This window comes from Mastigoproctus giganteus, chromosome 11 (genome assembly GCF_048544385.1).
Source record: "Mastigoproctus giganteus isolate SK-2022 chromosome 11, ASM4854438v1, whole genome shotgun sequence".
NCBI classification, from domain to species: domain Eukaryota; kingdom Metazoa; phylum Arthropoda; class Arachnida; order Uropygi; family Thelyphonidae; genus Mastigoproctus; species Mastigoproctus giganteus.
This window is the reverse complement of record NC_143585.1, coordinates 153,815,293-153,839,798: the sequence shown is the minus strand read 5'-3', so window position 1 is coordinate 153,839,798 and position 24,506 is coordinate 153,815,293. Positions and strand designations below refer to the sequence as shown.

At 39.8% G+C, this 24,506-nt stretch overlaps 1 protein-coding gene across 1 annotated transcript in view; it reads right to left on the bottom strand.

The window, feature by feature from the left end:
* LOC150078522 (apical endosomal glycoprotein-like) overlaps positions 1-24,506 on the bottom strand; it is a 146,338-nt gene that overhangs the window by 59,712 nt on the left and 62,120 nt on the right. Inside the window, exon 4 of the mRNA XM_090384592.1 lies at positions 23,433-23,655. Within this exon, the coding sequence (XP_090240718.1) occupies positions 23,433-23,655 (223 nt within the window). The remainder of the gene's footprint in view (positions 1-23,432; positions 23,656-24,506) is intronic.

Genomic DNA, 24,506 nt, shown 5'->3' with positions numbered 1-24,506 from the left:
TGTTAAACTTCAGTTGCACTTAGTCCATTTGCCCGACTTATCTAGATCCAGTTGCAGTAGCATACTGTCTTTACTGCTGTTAATAATTCTGTCAACCTTTGTATCATCTGCAAACTTGGACATAAACCTGGTATACCTTAATCAATATTATTGATAAATATACAAAACAACAATGAGCCCAACACTGAACCCTGGAGAACTCCACTAATAACATTTGTCCACAAAAAGCAGTGTCCATTGATTACCACTCTCTGTCGTCTCCCACTCAACCATCCCTTTATCCATTGTATCAACTTACCCTTAATGCCATATCTATAACCCCACCAGGGGATTGAACCTACTGGATCTCGCTTTTGCTTCAACACCATGCACAGCTGAGGATGATCCCATCGCATTCTTCCTGTCTGATCACCAGCCCATAGTGTTGACATGGTCATTGCAGGTGCCAAACTTCAACATCCCTGACAACAAAATAGTCAAATACGTTTCAGCACCTAAATACCTTAATCCTCAACTCTGTGTAGAAGCAGCATCTTGCATTCCTTGGGATGTCCTCATTGACTGCGACCTCAGCCTTGCAGTGACACTCCTGTCTGACTGGATTAAATCCGTCACCGACTATGCTGCCACCAAACGAGTAACAGTAACTCCCCGTTCCAGATCGTGGTGGACTGCTGATCTTAACAACAGCTTCAAAATGAAACAAGTCCTACATAAGAAATGGAAGCATACAAATGACAGTAAAGACAGAATCGCCTTTTCCCGTGCCAGGGCCCACTTTAATCGAAAGAAAGCTGACGCAATCCAAGTGAACCTTAACCGCACTTTGAGGAAAGGAAAGCCATTCTATGCTGCCCCACATGGTGGATTCAATCACATGCTTGATCCTCAAGAATGGCTCAAATACATCGCCAGATTTTCAAATACAACCACAGTCCCATCTACAGTTGTCCAGCCTGACTATGAAAACCCTTCAGATGTCCTAGGGACTATCCAGATCACGGAACAGGAGCTCATACGTGCCATCAATTCCCTTCCCACAACAGCCACTGTTGGGGAGGATGGAATTCCACAATTTATGATCAAATGCTTAAGCACATTCATCATAGGCCCTCTTCTCTCGATCTACAACAGATGCCTCGCTGAGCATTATTTTCCACCCCAGTGGAATAAATACAGAGTGTACCCCATCCCCAAAAACCAATTTGCCTCAAACGTCAGCCAGTTCAGACCCATATCAGTTGCCTCTTGTCTGTTAAAAACTCTTGAAAAGGCTTTGCTACCCACAATCACTCAACAAATCCTCCAGACGAAACCACCTGAAATCCATTATGCTATCGCAGGAAAATCATCAATCACTAACTTGGCAGCCACCACAGAACGCATTCTCTCAGCATTCGAACAAAGAGCTGAGCTAGCAACCACATACCTCGACATAAGCGCAGCCTTTGATGCCGTGTCGATTCCGGCCTTGCTCCTCCTACTTAAGGAGAATTTTCACATTCGAGGTGATATGCTGTGCTTTTTGGAATCACTTCTCAGTCACAGAATACTTATTCTCCATCGGCAGCAACATACCCTATCCTGCGACATTACTGCTGGAGTACCGCAGGGGGGTGTCCTGTCTGGTGTCCTGTTCACAGCCATCATCGTGCCCATTATTGCCTCAACGAATGGTCTCCTATGCTATGCCGATGACTTCAAACTGCTGACTCCAATTAACCCTGGCGACGACCCCGCCCAGCTTAGCAACAGGATCAATTCCCAACTTAAGGATCTAGAATTGTACCTGGCAAACTTCAATCTAAAAATCAACCCTCTGAAGTCTGCTCAGGTTATATTCTCCCTTAAATCCATGCCGACAGTACTCAACGTTTCACTCGCAGGGGTACGAATACCAAACGTACCCTCGCACACAGACCTTGGCGTTCTGTTCGACCAAAAGATGTCCTTTGTCCACCAGATCGACAAACTCAGTACCAGATTTTCTCGTCTACGGTGGATCTCAAAGCAGCAGCTGCTACACGTCCGACATCCTGCCACTGTTAAAAGGTTCATCACCTCCACCGTCTACCCTGCCATTCTCTATGGTGCAGAAATATGGGCCTCTGCTGCACATACAAACCTTAAGCGGGTGTACACTGCTGAATACTGGCTACTGAAATGGGCGAATAACAAGCTTCGGCTACCTCCCGCTACCACAACTACCATGATGGCACAAGCACTCGACATCCCGAGGTTGAAGTTCCTGATCGTTGAAAAGAGGCTGGTCTTCACAGCCAAACTCATCTCAGGCCAAATATCATCTCCAAATATTTGGAATGCTTGCTCTTGGAGGATTCCACAGCCAAGCCTAAGGTCGGTACCAGCACTTGTGGCTCACCACAACAGGCTTGTACTCACCGAAAGATTTCTGCCCAAGCAGATGCTCGCTGCCCTCAACCGTGTGGACGCCGACATCGACACCATAATAAGTAAAAAGAAGGACAGACACAAGTTTATCAAAGCTCTTGAAACCTGAATCACTGCCAACTTGTATTTGTTTTTCTTTATTTGTGTTCAGCTCCTTATTTTGATGATGTATTTGTATTTCTTTTTGCATTTGTAATCTGTATTTTGTAGCCTTTTGTATGTGTTCGCTATATTTTGTAGCCATTTGAATTTGTACTTATGTTATCTATATGTGAACCCCTGGCGCTCGTCGCCGTGATGGGATATTGTGCTGTAAATCTACTTCACAATAAAGATTTATTTATTTATTTATTTATTTATCTCTCCAACCTGCACAGCAGTCTTCCATGTGAAAAAATAACAAAAGCCTTCCTGAAATCCAAGTATATGATATCAATATTATTTTGGGCGTTCAGTTCCTGTGTGACTACATCTTAGTATGCAATCAAATTGGTCAGACAAGATCTCCTTTTAACAAACCCATGCTTGTGTCTTAACTATTACTGCAGTCATGTCTAGATGATCCTGCAATGCTTCTTTAACCAGTGATTCCATTATTTTCACCGGTTTTTTGTTTGTTTGTTTTGTTTGTTTGGCTTTTAGGAGCATTAGCAACTAAGGCCATATTGCTCCAGGAAATGCGGTGGTCATTCCCTGACCTTTCCGCATCCTCCGTATTTGGTGGTGACGGGCTCGAACCCCGGTCTAGTCAAGAAGCGTGTGCTACGCACTGCTGCTCCTTCCCACCTGGCTATGGAGGGGCCTCATTTTCACCGGAACACAAGTTAAACTTACAGGTCTATAGTTACTTGTGTCACCTTTTGAACCCACTTTGTGAATTGGTGATACATTTGCACACCTCCAGTCCATGGGACCTCCCCTGATTCCAAGGAAGCTCTCATAATTATGGCTAAGGGTTTGCTTACTTCCTTTGCTGCCTCCTTTAATATAACTGGATAAGACCCTGTCCACCCCAGGTGCCTTTTTTATGTTTAACTTCAATAATTTCTCCTCCACTTTGCTCTCAGTTATTACAAAATCACTTAGATCCTGTTAGAGTTTGATAAACTTCTGGCACTCCTCTCATTGAATAACTCCTCATGTGTGAATGTAGATGCAAAATACTCATTCAGGTTATCAGCTACCTGAGCATGATCATCAATAGTCAACCCATCTATGTTAAGTGGTCCAATCTGATTCATCCCTTTCCTTCTAGAGACTCCATGATTCCACGGGTTGATGACATATACCCTTAATTTTACAGGACGTGGTAATTTAGAGCATGGAAACATTAAAGCTAATTATGAGAGCATCAAAGGACTCAGAAGAGATTCTACTGGATTGCAAAAGTGCCAATGTATCACCAAAATACATAAAGATGATTGTAAGAGTGTAGTGGAAAATTAGCAACCGGTCAGTCTAACTTCAGTAGTAGAGAAAATTATGGAGGCACTGATCAAGGGTGAATTCAAGGTTATTTGGATAGAAATGAAATTCTGAAGGGTATGCAGCATGGCTTTGTAAAGGGAAATCGTGTTTAACAAATTTGGTTAGCTATTTTGACAGGGTCACTCATGAGCTGGATTGAGGAAAAAATTAACTTTGTTTATTTAGATTTCAGCAAAACATTTTACTCAGTCCCACATGAGTGATTACTTTATAAGTTGGAAGAGTTGGAATTACAGAGAAAATCCTTAGATGGATAGCAGAAAGACTTCAGGACAGGAGGTAGAAGGTTATGATAAATGGTTATTTCTCAGTTTGAGTTAATTTAAGAAGTGGAGCTTCCCAAGGATCAGTATTAGGACCGCTGTTGTTTCTGATTTTCTTAAATGAGAGTGCTGAAGGGATAGAGGGTGTGATGTCTAAATTTGCAGATGATGTACTGATCCATTGTATAGTAAAAGCTCACCGCCAAGCAGAGCTTCTTCAGGGTGACCTAAATAGGCTTCGGGGATGGTCAGAAAATTGGCAGCTATGCTTTAATTTAGAAAAATGTAAAGTCTTACACCTGGGGAACAGTAACCCCAAAATAACTTATACACTAACAGTTCAACTAAAGTCAGTAGTGGAAGAAAAGGACTTGGGAGTTACCATACAGCCATGAACTTCTCTTAGAACTGTAGACAGGTTTCAAGGAAGGCCCTTGGTGTCTTATTGAACATTTTCTAGTAGAGATAAGGACATCATAATCCCTAACATCTAACAATATAAAGTTATTGTTAAACTGCATGTGTAATACTGTGTTCAAGTTGGAGACTGCACCTAAGAAAAGTTATTCAGCTTCTTGAAAGGGTCCAGAGATGGGTAACTTGCCTGGTGATATCGGCAAAAGGGTGTCCATGTGAGGAAAGACTTCGAATATGTGGGTTCACAGCTTGGAAACTAAGCACCTTAGAGGAGATTGAATGAATATTTAAGTACCTGGGATGACTATTAAAACTGATATTTTAATATTCATCCCAGGCTTTTTATTAAATGGGTATATCTTGCTTATTTTTAGTAGTAGGCTATTTGCCAGACCCATTTTGTCATATTTGGGCTTCACCTTCCCTGGTCAAGTCTAAATACATCATCAATGTTCTTCTGAAATGAATGTAAAATGATTTTATTTGAAGAAAAACAAACACAATGTCTGTATGTAATGGTTGCTTTTTTTGATAGCTGTATTAAGCTCTGTCAAACATCTAGCTTCACAAGGGTAGTTCTGTAGAAGTGGTAGTAATAGAGGCAAGTGATGCAAGAAAGCAAGATTATGGAACATAAGCAAAAAAAAAAAAAAATCACACATCCATTCCATCTAAAAATTTTTTCAAATTACTCCTTGAATTTATTTAAGCTATCAACTTCCACAATGACAGATGGAAGTTTGTTCCAGCAATCAACTATCTGCTGGTAAAGCAAATTTCCACACTTCTATTCTACAACTGTCTTTCCTCAATTTGAATATATGTCCACTCAGGTTCATAATCAGAGCAAGAGGAAGAATCCCATCAGAATTCATACTGCTCAACCCAATCAAGCTCTGATACACCACAATCAGATCACCTCGCAGGTGCCTATTCTCCAGATGCTTTAATTTGCAGAACTTCAGCCTTTATTGGTAAGAGGATCCCTTTCTTCCACACCACTAATATTTTTGCCCTTCACTGTATTTGCTCAAGCAACTCTACATCCTTCCTAAAATATGGTTTCCAGACCTGTATGGAGTACTCAAGGCATGGCCTGACCATTGCCTTATACAAAGGGATAATCACCTCCTTTTCCAAACTAGCAAAATCCCTGGAATTCATGGACAATACCCCATGTCCTGCTCTGACAGCCTGTCTGCACTGTTCAGAAAGTTTCATATCTGACTGCACAATTACTCCCAGTTCTTTTTCATTTTCTACCACCCTAAGTATAGTACTACAGAGTTGGTACATTTCTCTGGGGATACCTCTAACCATATGCAGTACTTTGCATTTTTCAACGTTAAACTTAATTTGCCACTTCTCGGCCCATCTGCACAACTTTTTTAGAACCTGTTCCAGAAGCACACTGCCATTTTTGTCATTAACAGCCCTGCCAACTTCAGTATCATCTGCAAACTTGAACATTAAGCCTCATATATCTTCATCAATATCACCTATAAATATACAAAACACAGCGGGCCAAACACAGAACCCAGGGGTACATCAATAATAACTTTAGTCCATGTCGAGCAGTGTCCATTGGCATTAGCAAGGGAACATGATGCAAGAAAGCAAGTTTATATAGCATCAGCCAAAAAAAAAACAAAAAAACAAATCCCTTCTCATTTCACACATCCACCCACTCCAAATGTTTGTCTAGTTTTGCCTTCAATCTATTTAAGCTATCAACTTCTACAACAACAGATGGAAGTTTGTTTCAGCAATCAACCACCTGCTGGCTAAAGGCACACTTCTGCACATCTATCCTACAACTGTCTTTAATTTGAATTTATGCCCTCTCAGGTGATTATTCTGAACAAGAGGAAGAATCTCATCAGCACTGAGCATGCTCAAACCATTCAAGGCTTTATACACCTCAATCAGATTACCTCGCAGGTGCTTTGTCTCCAGACACTGTAATTTGCAAAACTTAAGCCTTTCTTCGTAAGAGCAACCCTTTGTTCCATTCACTAATCTTATTGACCTTCTCTGTACTCATTCCAACAGCTCTACATCCTTCTTAAAATCAGGCCTCCAGACCTGTATACAGTACTCAAGGTGAGGCCTGACCATTGCCTTATACAAGGGAATAATCATCTTCTTATCCATGCTAGAAAAATCCCTGTATATCACTGACAAGACACCATGGGCTATTCTTGCAGACACCATGGGTCACTCCTACACTACTGAGCAGTGTAGCTGTTTTCTGAGCAGCTAACTGCTCAGAAAACTTATACCTGCTTGCACAATTACCCCGGGTCCTTTTCACTCTCTACCTCTATCAGTGTAGTACCACACAGTTGATACGTTATTCTGGAGTTACTGCTTCCCATATGCAGTGTTTTACATTTGTCAATGTTAAACTTCAGTTGCCACCTCTCAGCCCATCTACTCAACTTTTCTAGATCCTCTTGCAGCAGCATACTGTCATTAACAACCCTGCTGACCTTCATAACATCTGCAAACTTGGACATCAAGCCTGATATATACCATCATCAATATCATTAATGAATACAGAAAACAATAGCGGACCCAACACTGAACCACTAATAACATTAGTCCACAAAGGGCAGTGTCCACTGATTACCACTCTCTGTCTTCTCACACTCAACCATCCCTTTATGCATAGCAGCAATTTGCCTCCAATGCCACACTGCTCCTGCAGCAGACTTCCATTTGCAACAGTAAGATCCATATATATGATACAAAATTATTCTTTGCATCTAGTTCCTTTGTGACTACATCATAATATCCAAGCATAATATCAATTAGACAAGACTTTCCCTTAACAAATCCATTCTGTGTCCACGCTATAACTGAAGTCTTGTCTAGATGATCCTGCAGTGCTTCTTTAGCCAGTGCCTCCATTAATTTCCCTTGAACAGAAGTTAAACTAAGAGGTCTGTAATTACCTGTGTCTCCCTTTGATCCTCCTTTGTAGATTGGGATAACACTTGCACATTTCTAGTCCAGGGGTACCTCCCCTGAGTCCAAGAAAGCTCTCTTAATTTTTGCTAATGGTTTGCTTACTTCCTTTGCTTCCTCCTTTAATATAACTGGATAGATTCCATCCGTCCCAGATGCCTTTCTTATGTTTATCTTCAACAATTTCACCTTCTCATCACTCTGAGTTATTACAAGATTATCTAGCTTACTGCCAGAGTTTAATGCACCTATGGCATTCCCCTCCCTGAATAACTCCTCATGTGTGGATGTAGATGCAAAATATTAATTTTGTTTGTTAGCTACCTGAGCAGGATCATCAACAGTTGAACCATCGATATCAAGTGGACCATTCTAATTCATCCCCTTCCTTCCTTCTAGAGCTGACATAAGTAAAGAACTCTTTGCTGTATTTCTTTTCATCCTAAAGATTTCTTGTGATTTGCCTTTGCTTGCCTAATTTCCGTTTTGACTTGGTTACAGACCAGCATATATATATCATAGACTTCTGTGTCATCTGTTAATTTATATGTATCCCATGCATTTTTGTTTTCTGCCACAATTCTAATTAGTTCATCTGACATACATTTAGGACTAAATCTTGAACAATATTTCTTAGTTGGTATGTAAAGACTAGTAGCTTCCAAGATTATTTCTTTGAATACTTCCTGTTTTGAATTTTCTGTTGGTAAAATCATCAGTTGGTCCCACCGTATTGAATTTAAATACTGTCTCAAACCACAGTAGTCACCTTTATGAAAGCAAATACCCTTCCCTTTACCCCTGATGGTAGTTACCTCTGAGTAAATCCCACTTCAGCACATTGTGATCACTGCCACCTAGTGGTTCCTTTATATGCAGATTCTTAATGCATGAAGAATCACTACTGATAATCAGATCAAGAGTATTACTCCCGTAGTTGCCTCCCAAACATGCTGCTGTAGAAAACAATCATCCAATAAATCCATAAAAGCCTTGCTAGCATGTGAGTGACCAACCCAAGAATTCCAGTCAATCTCTGGAAAATTAAAATCCTCCATTATAAGACACTCTGATTTAGTGGCCCACTATTTCTCTGCACAATTGCTCATTATACTCATCAGAATCATTATGCCTATAACACACACCTACTCTCATTTTTCCTTTACCAGTGCTTATGTCACACAAAACAGACTCAACATTGCATTGTCCACCAACATCAATTGGATGCACTTCGTTAGATTTTATGTGTTTCTTAACTAACAGCATAACCCCTCCTTCCTTCCTTCCTTCCTTCCTTCCTGTCTATCCTTTCTGTCCTCATTGTTTTCCTCAAATTCCAATTCTGCACTGCTTATGTCTGTTGCGACCACGTCTCTCTGATATCCCAACAATATCTGCCTTTGATGTCTTGACTTGCACTTTAAGCACATCAAACTTATTAACTATACTACTAGCATTGTGTACACACAAGTATACATACACCTGTGTCTACTCTTAGTTACCCTAACACATCCCATGTATTTACTTGTTCCACTATGACTCCAGCCTCCATAGCCAGGTGGTTAGGAGCAGTAGTGCGTAGCACATGCTTCTTGATTAGAATGGGGTTCAAGCCCTTGACCACCAAATACCGAGGATGCGGAAAGGTCAGAGAATGACCACCGCATATCCCCGGAACAATATGGCCTTAGTTGCTAATGCTCCTAAAAACCAAATAACAACAACTATGACTCCCAGCAGTCCTGGAAACCCCCACTGCCTTACTTTCCAGGCTGATGTTCAATTGCATTTCAATAGAAGCAGTGCAAGGATCACTTTCACCTATTTTAGCAGCTACTATTAATCTATTAGTCCCCATATCCTCCCAAAGCTAGCAGTTTTCCGACCCACCTAACCCTGCCTCGATAGCATCAGCAAATATTTAAGTGTATCCCATCCCTGTAGAAGCAGTCCCTCCTGTTAACAAGCACAGACCAGGCTGAGAAAAATTCTACACCTTGAGCCTTGCACAATCTCTCCAGGGCTGAATTGATCGACAAGGCTCTCATCATATAGTCTCTCCTATTGTATCTGAGCAGAATTGCAGACAATTTCAAATACACTCTAACTCACAGCTTTTTTTTTCAACATTTATTAACAATCTCTGTCTTCTCCCACTAGACCACCCTTTTATCCATTGTAGCAAATTGCCCTTAATGCCATACTGCTCTAAATTATACAGCAGTCTTCCATGTGCAACAGTATCAAAAGCTTTCCTGAAATTCAAGTATATGATATCGAAATTATTTTTTGTATCCAGTTCTTTTGTGACCACATCATAGTGTCCAATCAAATTGATCAGACAAGTCTTTCCCTTAAAAAAGACCTACAATTGCAGCCTCGTCTAGATGATCCTGCAGTGCTTCTTTAACCAGTGACTCCATTATTTTCCCTGGAACAGAAGTTAAATTTGCACATCTAGAATTACTCGTGCCACCCTTTGATTCCCCTTTCTCAAATGCGATAGATTTGCACATGTCCAGTCCATGGGGATTTCTGAGTCCAATGATGCTCTCATAATTATGGCTAAGGGTCTGCTAACTTCTGTTGCCACCTTCTTTTATATAATTCTATAATATCGGTGTAAATACACCATAGTTTAACTATATAAGTAGTGTAACTGCATCGTTTGATTTTATCTAATATTGTGGCTACCTTCACAATGCTAGATATTGCACTACTTTGAATAAATAATGCTTCTCTAGTAGAGGAGACTACTGTTATTTATTCTCAGTAGCCACCACTACCCAGATGCATTTCAGAGCTTGTTGGCTCACTCATCGGTGGATGGGATGGTACTCTGATAATGCAGACATGCCATCTCGGTTGTAAAGTTAATTCAACAATATGAGAGATACCAAATGGTGAAGATAATGATAATACATTGAAATTGAAATGCACAAGGCATAATATGTTATGTTATTTGGAGCTTCAAAAAGCTCCAAAATGCATCTGGGTGGTGGTGCCCACTGAGAATAAATAACAGTAGTCTCCTCTACTAGAGAACGTTATTTATTCGAAGTAGTGCAATACCTGGTATCTCGTTGTGAAAGTAGCCACAATATGAGATAAAATCAAATGATGATGTTACACTACTTATGAAGTTAAATTTATGAGTAAACACCGATATTATATAGTTAATTTCTACCCATAACATATTATGCCTTGTGCATTTAATTTTCAACTTAATATAACTCTATACATCACATCCACTGCAGATGCCTTTCTTATGTTTAACTTCAACAATTTCTCCTCTACTTTGCTCATAGTTATTGCAAAATCATTTAGCTCCCTGTTAGCGTTTGACAATCTTCTGGCCTCCACTTCTCTACAGAATTCCTTATGCATGAATGTAGATGCAAAATACTCATTCAGTTTATCAGCTACTTTTTTTTTTTTTTTTTATGAAAAGCCCAAACACGAAAGGTATCAAAACCTATAGTACTTAGTACCGTGCATGGGTTGAAGGAGAAGTATGGGAGGAGGGGGAATGCCGGCAACTTTGCTCTAGAGACTAAACATGGGTTTCACCACTTCAAGCCTCCAATAAGCAAAGTGGTGGAATTTCACCGGTTGATGAAAGTCATCTACCACCTGAACTTGAGCCAGATCATCAAATTCAACCATCTATGTTAAGTGGCCCAATATGATTCATCCCCTTCTTTCTAGAGTTTACATAAGTAAAGAAAAATTTGCTGCTTTTCTTTGCATCCTTTGCCAAAGATACCTCGTAATCTGCCTTCACCTATCTAACCTCCTTTGTGACTTGATTACAGACTTATATCTGCCATAGGTTGCTGTGTTTAATTATCTGCCATAGGCTGATAATTTATATGCATCCAATGCATTTTTCTTCTCTGCCACGAGCCTCATTTGTTCATCTGACTTCCACTTGTGTCTTAATCTTAAACAGCATTTCTCAGATGGTACAAAAAACCTAGTAGCTTCCAAGATTAATTAGCATTAGCATTAGCATTAGTAGAGGCATTTGATGCAAGAAAGCAAGCTTATGCAGCATCAGCCAAAAAAAAAATAAAGTAAAATAAATAAATGAAAAATAACCACTTCCACTTCACCCCTCTGTTCATTCGAAATACCTGTCCAGCTGAGCCTTAAACTTATTTAGGCTTGATTTAATTCCTTGAAGGCTTCCGATTTAGAATTTGCTGGTTTTAACATCATCAGCTGATCACACTGTATAGAATTTAAAAACTGTCTGAGAACACTGTAGCCACCTTTGCGAAAACAAAAACCCTTCTCATTACTCTTGATGGTAGTTACATCTTTAAGTAAATCTCACATCAGTACAATGTGATCAGTGTCACCTATTTGTTCCTTTATCTGCAGATTCTTAATGCATGAATAATCACTGCTGATGATCAAATCAAGAGTATTATTATTATTTCTCTTTATATTATTTTCTCTCTGATTGTGAGTTCCACCTCGTGACGGATTTTGCTACCAAATACACAGGGTGGTTATTGTTATGTCTAGTGGTCAAGGAACTCTCTGACTATCCTACAGGTGTTCAGGATTGTGACTTTCTGGAGTTCCTTGTAGGTGTTCGCTGGGAGGCCTATTGCTGCTAGGCTCTTATGTAGGGTCTTTGGCACCATAACGGTGGCTGACACGATGAGCGGGATTGTCGTTACTTGTTGCATATGCCACATCTCTTGATCTCCTGTCTTGGGTTTGTGTACTTACTGATATTTCCCCATTGGTTTACTGCAGGTTGCCAGTGTTGGGTAATCCTATGTTAATCAGAGGGTTAGAGGGGTTTGTTTGTTTGTTATTTGGTTTTTAGGAGCATTAGCAATTAAGGCCATACTGCTCTGGGGATATGAGGTGGTCATTCCCTGACCTTTCTGCATCCTCCATATTTGGTGGTCATGGGCTCAAACCACGGTCTAATCGAGAAGTGTGTGCTGGTTAGAGGGGAACAAGCATCCTGTGTGTTATCAGACACTCAGTCTAAAACACTGATGGATCCAATATCTTTCTATTTCAGAAGATTTAGGAGAGGTCCGGTGGGCCTGCCTCCCTAAAATAAACCCAACACACCTTCTCGATGGTAAACCCTGTTACATCACTTAGTTCTTTGGTTTTTAGGAGCATTAGGAACTAAGGCCATAATGCTCCAGGGACCATTCCCTGACCTTTCCGCATCATCCGTATTTGGTGGCTCATGGGCTCGAACCCTGGTCTAATCAAGAAGCATGTACTATGCACTGCTGCTCCTGCCCACCAGAGTGACTCTCTTCAAGACAACTGGTCCTTGAAGAGAAGGACCAAAGCCTCCAGCAAATCAGAGTAAGACAAAATAAATGGCCCTCAGTTCCCAGCGGCTTTCACTCCCCCCCCTCTTACGGCAGCAAGAGGATCAGAGTGGAAGCAGAGGGTGCTAAGAATCTCTGGGTATGACCACGTTGCCATGCACGGAAACTGAACTTGGCCTGTTACAACGTAAGATCGCTCATCGGTGAAGACAGGATATTAGAGCTGGAAAAGGAATTAGAAAATGTGAATTGGAATATCATCAGTTTGGCTGAAACAAGAAGAAGAAATTAATCACTTATAAATTTATCAAGTGGAATTCTGCTGTACACCAATGGAAACAGTAAAAAGAGCAAAGGTGGAGTTGGCTTTCTGGTCCATAAAGGTATTAAAAACAACATTTTGGAATTCAAAAGTACATCACCAGGGGTGTCAAGACTGCTACTCAGGATTTCGAAGAGGTATAAGCTAAAAGTTATAATGATTTATACATCTACATCGAGCCATGATGATGAAGAGGTTGAAGAAATGAACACCGAAATTGAGAGTCTTTTAGATCAACAGAAAACTCGCTACACTATCATTATGGGGGACTTCAATGCTAAGGTTAGAAAAAGACAAAACAGCGCAGAAATGGGAACTATAAGAAATTTTGGAATTGGTGAAAGAAATGAAAGAGGTGAAAGAGCTGTGGAATTTGCAGAATCTTGAGGAATGTCAGTAATGAACACTTTTTTTCAAGAAAAGGATGATCAGAAAGTGACATGGAAGAGCCCAGATGGATTAACAACTAATGAAATCGGCTTCATCTTCACTAACAGAAGATATATCTCGGGGTATGACCACGTTGCCATGCACGGAAACTGAACTTGGCCTGTTACAACGTAAGATCGCTCATCGGTGAAGACAGGATAATGATGTTACTGTCCTGAACAAGGTAAATGTTGTAAGTGATCACAGAATGGCAAGATGCACACTTGATATAGATGTAAGAAAAAAAACTGACTCGAATAAATAATAAAAAAGTCTTTGAGATAACAGAATAGGAGAAAAAGCACTATGTACTGGAACTATATTACAAGTTTGAGCTTCTGCAGACTGCTCAGGACGAAGATATTGACAAGAAATATTACAACTTTCTGAAAGTGATGAAGCCCAAGAAACCTACAGGTAAAAAGAAATCCAAAGAAGAAAAAATTAGTCAAGAAACACTTGTTATGATGAACCGAAGACGACAAATGAAGAGTAAGATAAACACTGACAAGGAGAAAATTCAGCATACTGAGTTATGCAAAGTCATTAGAAAGAGACTCAGAGAGGACATAAGAAAAGAAGAACAAGCATTAAGGGAAAACAAAGTATTTAAATCAGCAGCCATAAGCTGTAATACAGAAAGACAAATGATACTGAAACTAAAGAATAGCGAGGGTGTACTTATAAATAGCAGAGAAGGCATAATGCAAATAGCAGAACACTACTATAGAGAATTATACGAGGAGCTAGGGGAATGATGCCAGCAGTGGGGAAGATAGATCGCATATTAGTAACTCATATAACATACCCGATATCCTTCCTGATGAGGTAGAACATGCTTTGAACAAAATGAAGAATCAGAAAGCATCGGGGGAAGATGAAGTTACTGTAGAGTTGTTAAAATTGGGAGGAAGAGACATGACACAAAAACTGGCAAGGCTCTTCACAAAATACATTAGAAAAGGTGTGATGCTTAAGGAGTGGAATAATGCAATCATAGCTTTGCTGAATAAGAAAGGAGATAAATTGGAAATTATAGACCAATTAGCTTGTTATCCCACATCTACAAGTTGTTCACAAGGGTCATTACTAACAGATTAGAAAGAATACTTGATGAGAATCAACCGAAAGAGCAAGCTGGCTTTAGCACAGGATTCTCAACTATGGATCACCTTCACGTCATATCACAGCTAATAGAGAACGCAAATGAATATAAAACACCATTATGCCTGGCATTTGTGGATTATGAAAAGGCATTTGACTCTATACAGCATAAGGCAATGTTTCGGGCACTGGAAAGACAAGGCATAGATACCCGATATATTATGATTTGGAAGTAAATATATGAGAATGCTACCTCCTTGATTAGACTAGACAAAGACAGTAGAAAATTTAAAATTGAGAAAGGAGTTCAACAAGGAGACACAATATCTCTGAAGTTGTTTACTGCTGCCCTTGAGGAAGCTTTCAGAAGATAAGACTAGTCGCAGAAAGGAGTCAATATGAATAGAGAGTACCTAAACCATTTACGATTTGCAGATGACATTGTGGTCATAAGTCACGATCCCAAAGAATTAGAGGAAAATCTTAATCAGTTATGCACAGTTAGTAAGGATTTTGGACTAAAGATGAATATGACTAAAACAAAAGTAATGATGAACAAATATGCCACGGAAAGGGATATAATCATAAGGAGCCAGTAATTGAAAAGCTAGAGTCATATTCTTATCTGAAACAAGTCATTAGCTATAATAATGATAAATGGTTGGAAGTCAAGAGAAGAATAAATTCTGAATGGATAGCATTCAGGAAATATAGTCACATACTGAGGAGCAATATCCCAATTTTTCTGAAATGTAAAATTATGAACCAATGTACAATCCCTACCTTGACTTATGGAAGTGAAACTTGGCACTCACCAAAAGAATGGAAGAGAAGCTGAGAACTACACAGCTAGGAATGGAACGAATTACATTGGGATTGAGACTGTTAGATAAGAAGAGAAACACATGAATTAAGCAGCAAACTCAAGTAAAGGACATTCTTATCAAAATTAGAGAATTAAATGATCTTGGGTAGGACACATAGCTCGAAGACATGATGACAGATGGACTAAGAAAATAACGAAATGGTACTGAAGAGGAGCTAGAAGAAAACCTGGAAGACAACAACAGAGATGGACAGATGAAATTCATGAGTTTGTGGGTAGTAAATGGATGGCCATTGCACAAAACAGAAGGAACTGGAAAGTTGCTGGAGAGGCCTTCATCCTGCAGTGGATTGAAAATGGATGATGATGATAATGATGATGTCAATCAGAAAGGTAGCCTTTTTTTTCCATCTTGTCCACAAAAGTTATGTCCAGTCTTTTGTGCGGGATTGACTTATCTTAATATTAAGATAATAACAATGGGAATTGTTATTATGGCGTCGCCCCAGTATAGCTTGTGGGTTGGGGTCTCCATTACTGCCTGGCATTCGTACTTGTAGTATAGTTCACTTTCTTTGATCAATTGGTATTTCATTGCTGGCATCTGCCCATCTTTCCAGCTTCATATGTGCCTTCTGATGTATTATCCTGGCTAACTGCTCGAGTCTATTGTCAGGGAAAACGGGGAACATGCTTTGTAAAAAGGGTAGGTGGAACAGGACCAGGGTATGCCTGCCAGGGGCAAAAGTAGATGACGTAGAGCAGATATCTTCTTTTAAGGGCACAAAAGGTGATATAGTTGTACACGTTGGCACTAACGATATCAAGAGTAGGAGACCGGCAGAATTGCTTAACAAGTACAGGTTACTGTTGAAAAAAAGCCGTGAAATAGGGTTGAATTTGAAAGTGTCTGCAATTCTGCCCAGACACGATAGGAGGGAGTATATGATGAGAGCCTTGTAAATCAATTTGGCCCTGGAAAGACTGTGCAAGGCTCAAGGGGTAGAATTTGTTTCAGCCCGGACTGTACTTGTTAACAGGAAGGACTGCTTCTACAGGGATGGGATACACTTAAATAGAAAGGGTGCAAGAATATTTGCTGATGCTATCAAAGCAGTGTTAGGTGGGTCGGAAAACTGCTAGTTTGGGGGGAGACAAAGACAAATAGATTAATAGTAGCCACTGGCAGAGGTGAAAGAGATTCTTGCACTGCCTTCTATTGGAATGAGCAGAAGCCTGAAAAACAAGATTCAGGATATTTCAGAGACTGCTGGGAGTCTGTTTGTTTGTTGTTTGTTATTTGGTTTTTAGGAGCATTAGCAACTAAGGCCATATTGCTCCGGGATATGCGGTGGTCATTCCCTGACCTTTCCGCGTCTTCCGTATTTGGTGGTGACGGGCTCGAACCCCGGTCTAATCGAGAAGCGTGTGCTACGCACTGCTGTTCCTTCCCATCTGGCTACGGAGGTGCCTCTGCTGGGAGTCATTGCGGTACAAGTAAACACATGGGTTGTGTTAGGGTAGCTAAGAATAGAAATAGGTGCATGTATACTTCCGTGTACACCAATGCTGGGAGTTTAGTAAATAAATTTGATGAAAATTTAGAGACTTGGTGTCACACAGATATAAGGAATGCAGAACAGGAATTTGGGGAGTACAACGTCTACAGAAAGGATAGACTGGATAGGAAGGGAGGAGGGGTTATGCTATTAGTTAAGAAATACATAAAATCCAAGGAAGTGAAGCCAGTGGACATCGCTGGACAGTGCAGTGTCGAGTCAGTTTGGTGTGACATAAGCATTGGGAGATCAAAATTGAGAGTAGGAGTGTGCTATAGGCCTAATGACTCTAATGAGTATAATAAGAAACTGTACAGGGAAATAGAGTGGGCCAGTAAATCAGAGAGTCTTATAATGGGAGATTTTAATTTCCCAGATATTGACTGGAATTTGGGGGCTGGTCACTCACACACTAGCAAGGCTTTAGTGGATTTATTGGATGATTGTTTTCTACATCAGCATGTTCGGGAGGCAACTAGAGGGAGGAATACTCTTGATTTGATTATCAGCAGTGATTCTTCATGCATTAAGAATCTGCAGATAAATGAACCACTAGGTGGCAGTGTGCTGAAGTTGGATTTACTCAAAGTAGTAATTACCATTAGGGGTAAATGGAAGGGTTATTGCGTTCGTAAAGGCGACTACGATGGACTGAGACAGTATTTAAATTCTATACAGTGGGACCAACTGATGATGTTACCAACAGCAAATGCAAAATGGGAAGCATTCAAAGAACTTATCTTGGAAGCTACTAGGCTTTACATACCCACTAAGAAATATTGTTCAAGGTTTAGGCCTAAATGGATGTCAGATGAACTGATGAGGCATATGGCAGAGAAGAAACATGCATGGGATACATACAAATTAACATGTGACACGGAAGACTATGATAGATACAAGTTGATCTGTAACCAAGTTACAAAGGAGGTTAGGCAGGCGAAGGCAGATTACGGGAAATCTTTGGCAAGGGATGCAAAGAAAAACAGCAAAGAGTTCTTTACTTATGTAAACTCTAGAAGGAAGGGGATGAATCAGATTGGTCCACTTGATATCAATGGGTCAACTGTTGATGATCCTGCTCAGGTACGTAACAAACTAAATGAATATTTTGCATCGACATTCACACATGAGGAGTTATTTAGCGAGGGAAAAGCCAGAGGTGTATTCAACTCTAGCAGTAAGCTACAGAATCTTTTAATAACTGAGAGTAAAATGGAGGAGAAATTGTTGAAGATAAACACAAGAAAGGCACCTGGGGTGGATGGGATCTAATCAGTTATATTAAAGGAGGCAGCAGAGGAAGTAAGCAAACCCTTAGCCATAATTATGAGAGCCTACTTGGACTCAGGAGAGGTACCCACAGACTGGAGATGTGCAAATGTGACCCCAATTCACAAAGGAAGATCAAAGGCTGACACAAGTAATTATAGACCTGTGAGTTTAACTTCTGTTCCAGGAAAATTAATGGAGGCACTAGTTAAAGAAGCACTGCAGGATCATTTAGACAAGACATCAGTTATAGCTTGGACACAGCATGGTTTTGTTAAGGGGAAGTCTTGCCTGACCAATTTCATTGGATACTATGATGCAGTCACAAAGGAACTGGATGCAGGGAATAATTTTGATATTATATACTTGGATCATAGAAAAGCTTTTGATACTGTTGCACATGGAAGACTGCTGCACAAATTGGAGCAGTGTGGCATTGGAGGCAAATTGCTGCTGTGGATAAAGGGGTGGCTGAGGGGAAGACAGAGAGTCGTAATCAATGGACACTGCTCGTCGTGGACTAATGTTATTAGTGGAGTCCCTCAGGGCTCAGTGTTGGGTCCATTATTGTTTTCTATATTCATAAATGATATTGATGATGGTATATCAAGCTTAATGTCGAAGTTTGCAGACGATACAAAAGTTGGCAGGGTTGTCAAGGACACTACTGACACTATGCTGTTGCAACAGGATCTGGAAAGGTTGAGCAGATGGGCTGAGAGGTAGCAAATGAAGTTTAACATTGACAAATGTAAAGTACTACATATGGGAAACAGCAACCCCAGAGCAACGTATCAACTCTGTGGTACTACACTGACAGTGGTAGAGAATGAAAGGAACCTGGTGGTGGTTGTGCAGGCAGATATGAAGTTCTCTGAGCAGTGCAGTCGGGCGGCAAGAGTAGCTCATGGTGTATTGTCAATGATATATATAGGAATTTTTCTAGCAGGGATAAGGAGGTGATTATTCCCTTGTATAAGGCAATGGTCGGGCCACACCTAGAGTACTGTATACAGGTCTGGAGGCCTCATTTCAAGAAGGATGTAGAGCTGCTGGAACGAGTACAGAGAAGGGCAACAAGATTAGTGAATGGAACAAAGGGGTTCTCTTACGAAGAAAGGCTTAAGTTTTGCAAATTACAGTGTCTGGAGACTAGGCACCAGTGAGGTGATCTGATAGAGGTGTATAAAGCATTGAATGGTTTGAGCATGCTCAATGCTGATGGGATGCTTCCTCTCGCTCAGAGTAATCACCTGAGAGGGCATAAATTCAAATTGAGGAAAGACAGATGTAGGATAGACGTGCGGAAATTTTCCTTGAGCCAGCGAGTGGTTGGTTGGTGGAACAGACTTCCATCCCTTGTCGTGGAAGTTGATAGCCTAAATAAGTTTAAGGCTCAGCTGGACAGGTATTTTGAACGAACAGAGGGGTGAAGCGGAAGTGGGTTTTTTTTTTTTGGCTGGTGCTGCATAAGCTTGCTTTCTTGCATCAAATGCCTCTACTAATGCTAATGCTATTGGATTGTTTCTGAGGCCATGTTGCATTGTCGAGAAGCCTGGAGTGTCCGATGACACTCTAGGCTCCTTGACGATGTATTTTCTATAGTTTCTAGTGTTGATTACCTGGTCTTAGATGGCAAGCATAAATCCTTCACTCTTGGGGAAAAGCGTCCCGCTGGTGACCTATGCATTGGAAGCAATTTTATCTTTGTGATCTTGAAGGGGGTCATTGTAGTGTCTGCCCTGGAGTGTCTTCTTTGCCCATCTTTCTAGCTTCATATATGCCTTCTGGATGGGTGGTTACTCCTCGCTTAGTTTGTTTGTTGTTTGTTATTTGGCTTTTAGGAGCATTAGAAACTAAGGCCATATTGCTCTGGGGATATGCAGTGGTCATTCCCTGACCTTTCCGCATCCTCCATATTTGGTGGGCATGGGCTCAAACCCCGGTCTAATCAAGAAGTATGTGCTACACACTGCTGCTCCTGCCAACTCAACCTGGCTACGGAGGTGCCCTCCTCGCTTAGGTTGAGTTGGGTATATCGCTTGTCCACTTTCCTTATGGCCTGGTGGATTGCTGCCGTTTGTTTCTGGAAGTAATCCTTCAGGTTAACAATTGCTGTTTTCTGTTACTCAATGCGGTCTATCATTCCACTTCCTCCTTCTTTCCCAGCAATTGTCAGTCTCTCCGCAGCTGACTTCAGGTGGCGTTGGCAGCTGTTGGTTATCACTGTCCTTGGCTTTCTCAAGAAGGAGTATGTTAGCACTGGGATTGCACAGATTTTTATGGCTTTAATGTGTTCCCTCCATTCAGCTTTGCTTTCAGCAGGCTTCTGAGTCTCTGCTGGTATTTTTCAGTCAGGCAGGCCTTCCTTGTGCTGTAACTGCTGAGCCTGCATCATCCCTAGGTATTTGTAGGCCTCTCCCTCTGTCATGGCTTCAATCTCTTTACCAGTCTGCAGCTGGTAGTTTTTGTTGACTAATTTTCCCTGGTGCAATCCATGGGTTTTGCATTTGTCTAGACCAAATGCCATCCTAATATCACTGCCGAATTTTTCAATGATCTGGAGTAGTTGCTGGAGTTGCTTCTCAGTTGTTGCATAGAGCTTGTATCATTCATGTATATCAGGTGGGTGTGGGTGTACAGGTTCTTCCTTCCTTCCTTCTTTAAGGTTATATCCGAATTGCTGCTCTTGAGCATGGTGGATAGTGGGTTAAGTGCTAGACAGAACTACAGTGGGCTTAGGGCATCTCCCTGAAGGATTCCTCTCCTGATGGGGATTGGCCTGATTGTGATATTCTCGATCTTAATCATGGTACTCCATTTCGTTATCGTTTCTTCTAGGAAATTTGTCACTATCAGATTGACTTTGTAGATGTTCAGCACCTCTATTAGCCACCTATGAGGCACAGAGCCGAAGGCCTTGCTGTAACTGATGTACGCTGTGTACAGGTTACGCCGTTTCTTGTAAGCTTGCTCTATAACTGCATCATCTATGGTTAATTGCTCCTTACATCCTTTGCTCAGCCGCCTGCATCCTTTCTGCTGTTCAGCCATTATGTTCTGCTCTCCAAGTGGTCTGATTTCTTCTTGGTTATGCAGCTGATCAGGATCTTGTACATCACTGGTAGGCAGGTGATTGGCCTGTATATCACCGAGTTTCTTGTATCTTCATCTTTAGGCTTCAAATACGTGTATAAAATTTATTTTATACTTGTAGCATTGGTGTACATGCAAGTATGCATGCACCTGTTCTTACTCTTAGTTATCCTATCAAAGACCACATATTTACTTGTTCCATAATGATGACTCCCAGCAGCTCTTGAAATCCCCTTCAGTGTGTTCTCTAGGCTGCTGCTCATTGCAATTAGAAGCAGTGCACGAATTGCTTTATCCTCTGCCTGTGGCTACTATTAATATTTTAGAAGAAGGCAGAATTATTGTTAGTTAGTTAGTTATATTGTTGCCTTTCATTTGTGGAAATGTGTTTGTCTGCTGCTATTAAGCACCAATCATACAATGTTACTGATAACTCATCTTTGATAACAAATGGCTAAAATTGCAAGATTTAAGCACCAAAATATCCATTCCCATTTCATTTATCCCTCTTTTTTATTTATTTCCTGAATTTATTTATTACTATGTATTTGTTTTTTTTCTTTGAATGCTTATTTCACAATATCACTGTTTTTCATAAGAGGATTTATTTTTTTAAATAATTCTTTCGAATGTTCTTTCTTTTGTCATTATTTGCAAGCGGAGAAGACACTCATAACGTCTCCTGTACAGCTAGCAGTTTGAAACAATCAAATACAATATTAAATTCAGTATCAAATACAATTTCAGTATCAATTCAGTATTTGATACTGAAATACAATTTCAGTATCAAATACTGAAAAGTGACCACCACATACAGCTATTCTCTTTGTTTGCTTTTTCTTCAAATAAAATCAGTTTACATTCACTTCAGAAGCACACTGATGATGTTTTTAGACCAAATTGAAGACAGGGAACAACTTTCCCACTGAGAAAAAAAGTAGTTGATTAAGTAAAATGTATATATACACATATATATGGAAATCATAAAATATAAACGGTAACACTTAGTCTAATTTTATAATCAAATTTAAAAATTTCAATTCAAATATGACAAAAAAAAAAAGTCTAGATGGCAAATAGTAATAGTATTCACCATATAGTGCAAGGAAGCCACAGGCTTTTGCTGTACTGGCAAAAAAAAAAAATAAAAAAAAAAAAACAGCCAAGTTGATAAGAAAACACAAATTACACGCTTCCCTTCTCATAGGTAAGTATAGGTAAGTATCCAGTTGACCCTTGAATTTACTCAAACTATCAGCCTCAACTACCTGCAAGCAACTTGTAATTAGCCCTGTAATTAGAATTTTTATAACCCCCAGTTCTGGAATTGTTTAGAGCAGTGAGAATTCCACCTTCAATCATTTTCGAAATCCCTCTCAGAGCCTCATAAACCTCAATCAGGTCAACTCTGAGGTGCCTTGTTAGCAAACTCTGTAACCCACATAATTGGAATCTTTCCTCATACATATTTGAGTTGCCCATCTTTGGATTCTTTCAAGAAGTTCAATGTCTCTTTTCAGATGAGGTCTCCATACTTGAATACAGTAAAGGTAAAATAGTCTAAACCTTAAGCAAGACAGACCCCAGTTTTACTGAATCATCATGTTATTGTTATTATTGAATATTTAATGACACAAGGGCTACTATACCATACTGTGTCATTCAAGGTGAAACACCATGTATATAATATTATGCATACAACATACATCATGTATATTACGCTATATGTATAAACATTATCATACTGATTGTTTGCATTATATTTTTACACTGTTAAATTCAGTAGTATTTTTAGTTTTTCAGCATCTTTTCTTATACTTCCACTTTCCTTTCCTTTCCTTAGTTCTAGCATCCTGCACAGCGAACATTTCAGCTGATTATTATTACATTAAAATTTCTTTTATATTATTATTTTATATATATATATATATATATATATATATATTTTTTTAAATTTCTTACTTTTATTCTCATTATGATCAGATCTTGGAGTGTCAACAATTTTGGAATTCTGAACACGACCAAGTCCTATTAGCCAATCAAAATCTCCCTCTTTACTATATCCACAGAAATCAGTATCAAATGTGCAATGACCAGGTGTGTTGCATGGTATTACACTAAATTCAATATCATCAATAGCAATTTCTTTATTATTTCTTCTTCCTTTCTTGGCTTTAAATATAATCTGAAAGACAAAATCGAAACATGTTTTAAGAAATTATGACTTTCTAAAAGTGGAAAAAAGGAAAACATTGTAAAAGCTGTAAAAATTTTTTTTTAAGATTATAAGAATCAAAAGATTTCTTTTAATCAAAATGTTAATGCTATGTTCTACTACTCTATTAATTGGAATCATTGGAAAATTGAGAAACTACTAACATTCCAAGCCTTCATAAAATCTTTTATTTGTTATAGTAAGCAGGTGTTCTTCTCCTATCAGCAATATAAAGAGTAGCTCAAGGTTCCCATTCCTATTTTTATGCATTTACCAATAGTAACCCTCTTCTGTGCACAGATCCCACAGTCAAGTGTTCTTGACAACATAGCCAATGATGATGTAGAGTGTAGAGTTTGTTTAGTGTCAAATGGCACCAGGGGTTTTCCCAATCTCTGCATTTCTTTCATTGTGGGTGTACCAGTTCACTGGGAAAGCCAGAGATTTAAAAGTGTGTGTATCTTGAAAGTATAGTGTTGTATATCATTGTTCCTCTGGCCATTGCCCACAATGTTGCCCACACTCAGCCCCGTGGAGGCAGACCAGGTACCCAGTAGTTTAGACATTATTTACTCTGACAGGTCCTATCACCTAGTTTCCTGAGATTTCAGTGGCTAGGACCTTAAAAAAAAAATAAATAAATAATAAAATTTAAAAAAAATAATAAAAAGGGGGAAAACGCTAGAATTTGGTAGCCTCTGGTGTATAGGTCGAGTAGGGGAAGGAGACTGAAGACGGGAGGGTTATTTATTTTTTGTTATTTGGTTTTTTTTAGGAGCATTAGCAACTAAGGCCATATTGCTCTGGGATATGCGGTGGTC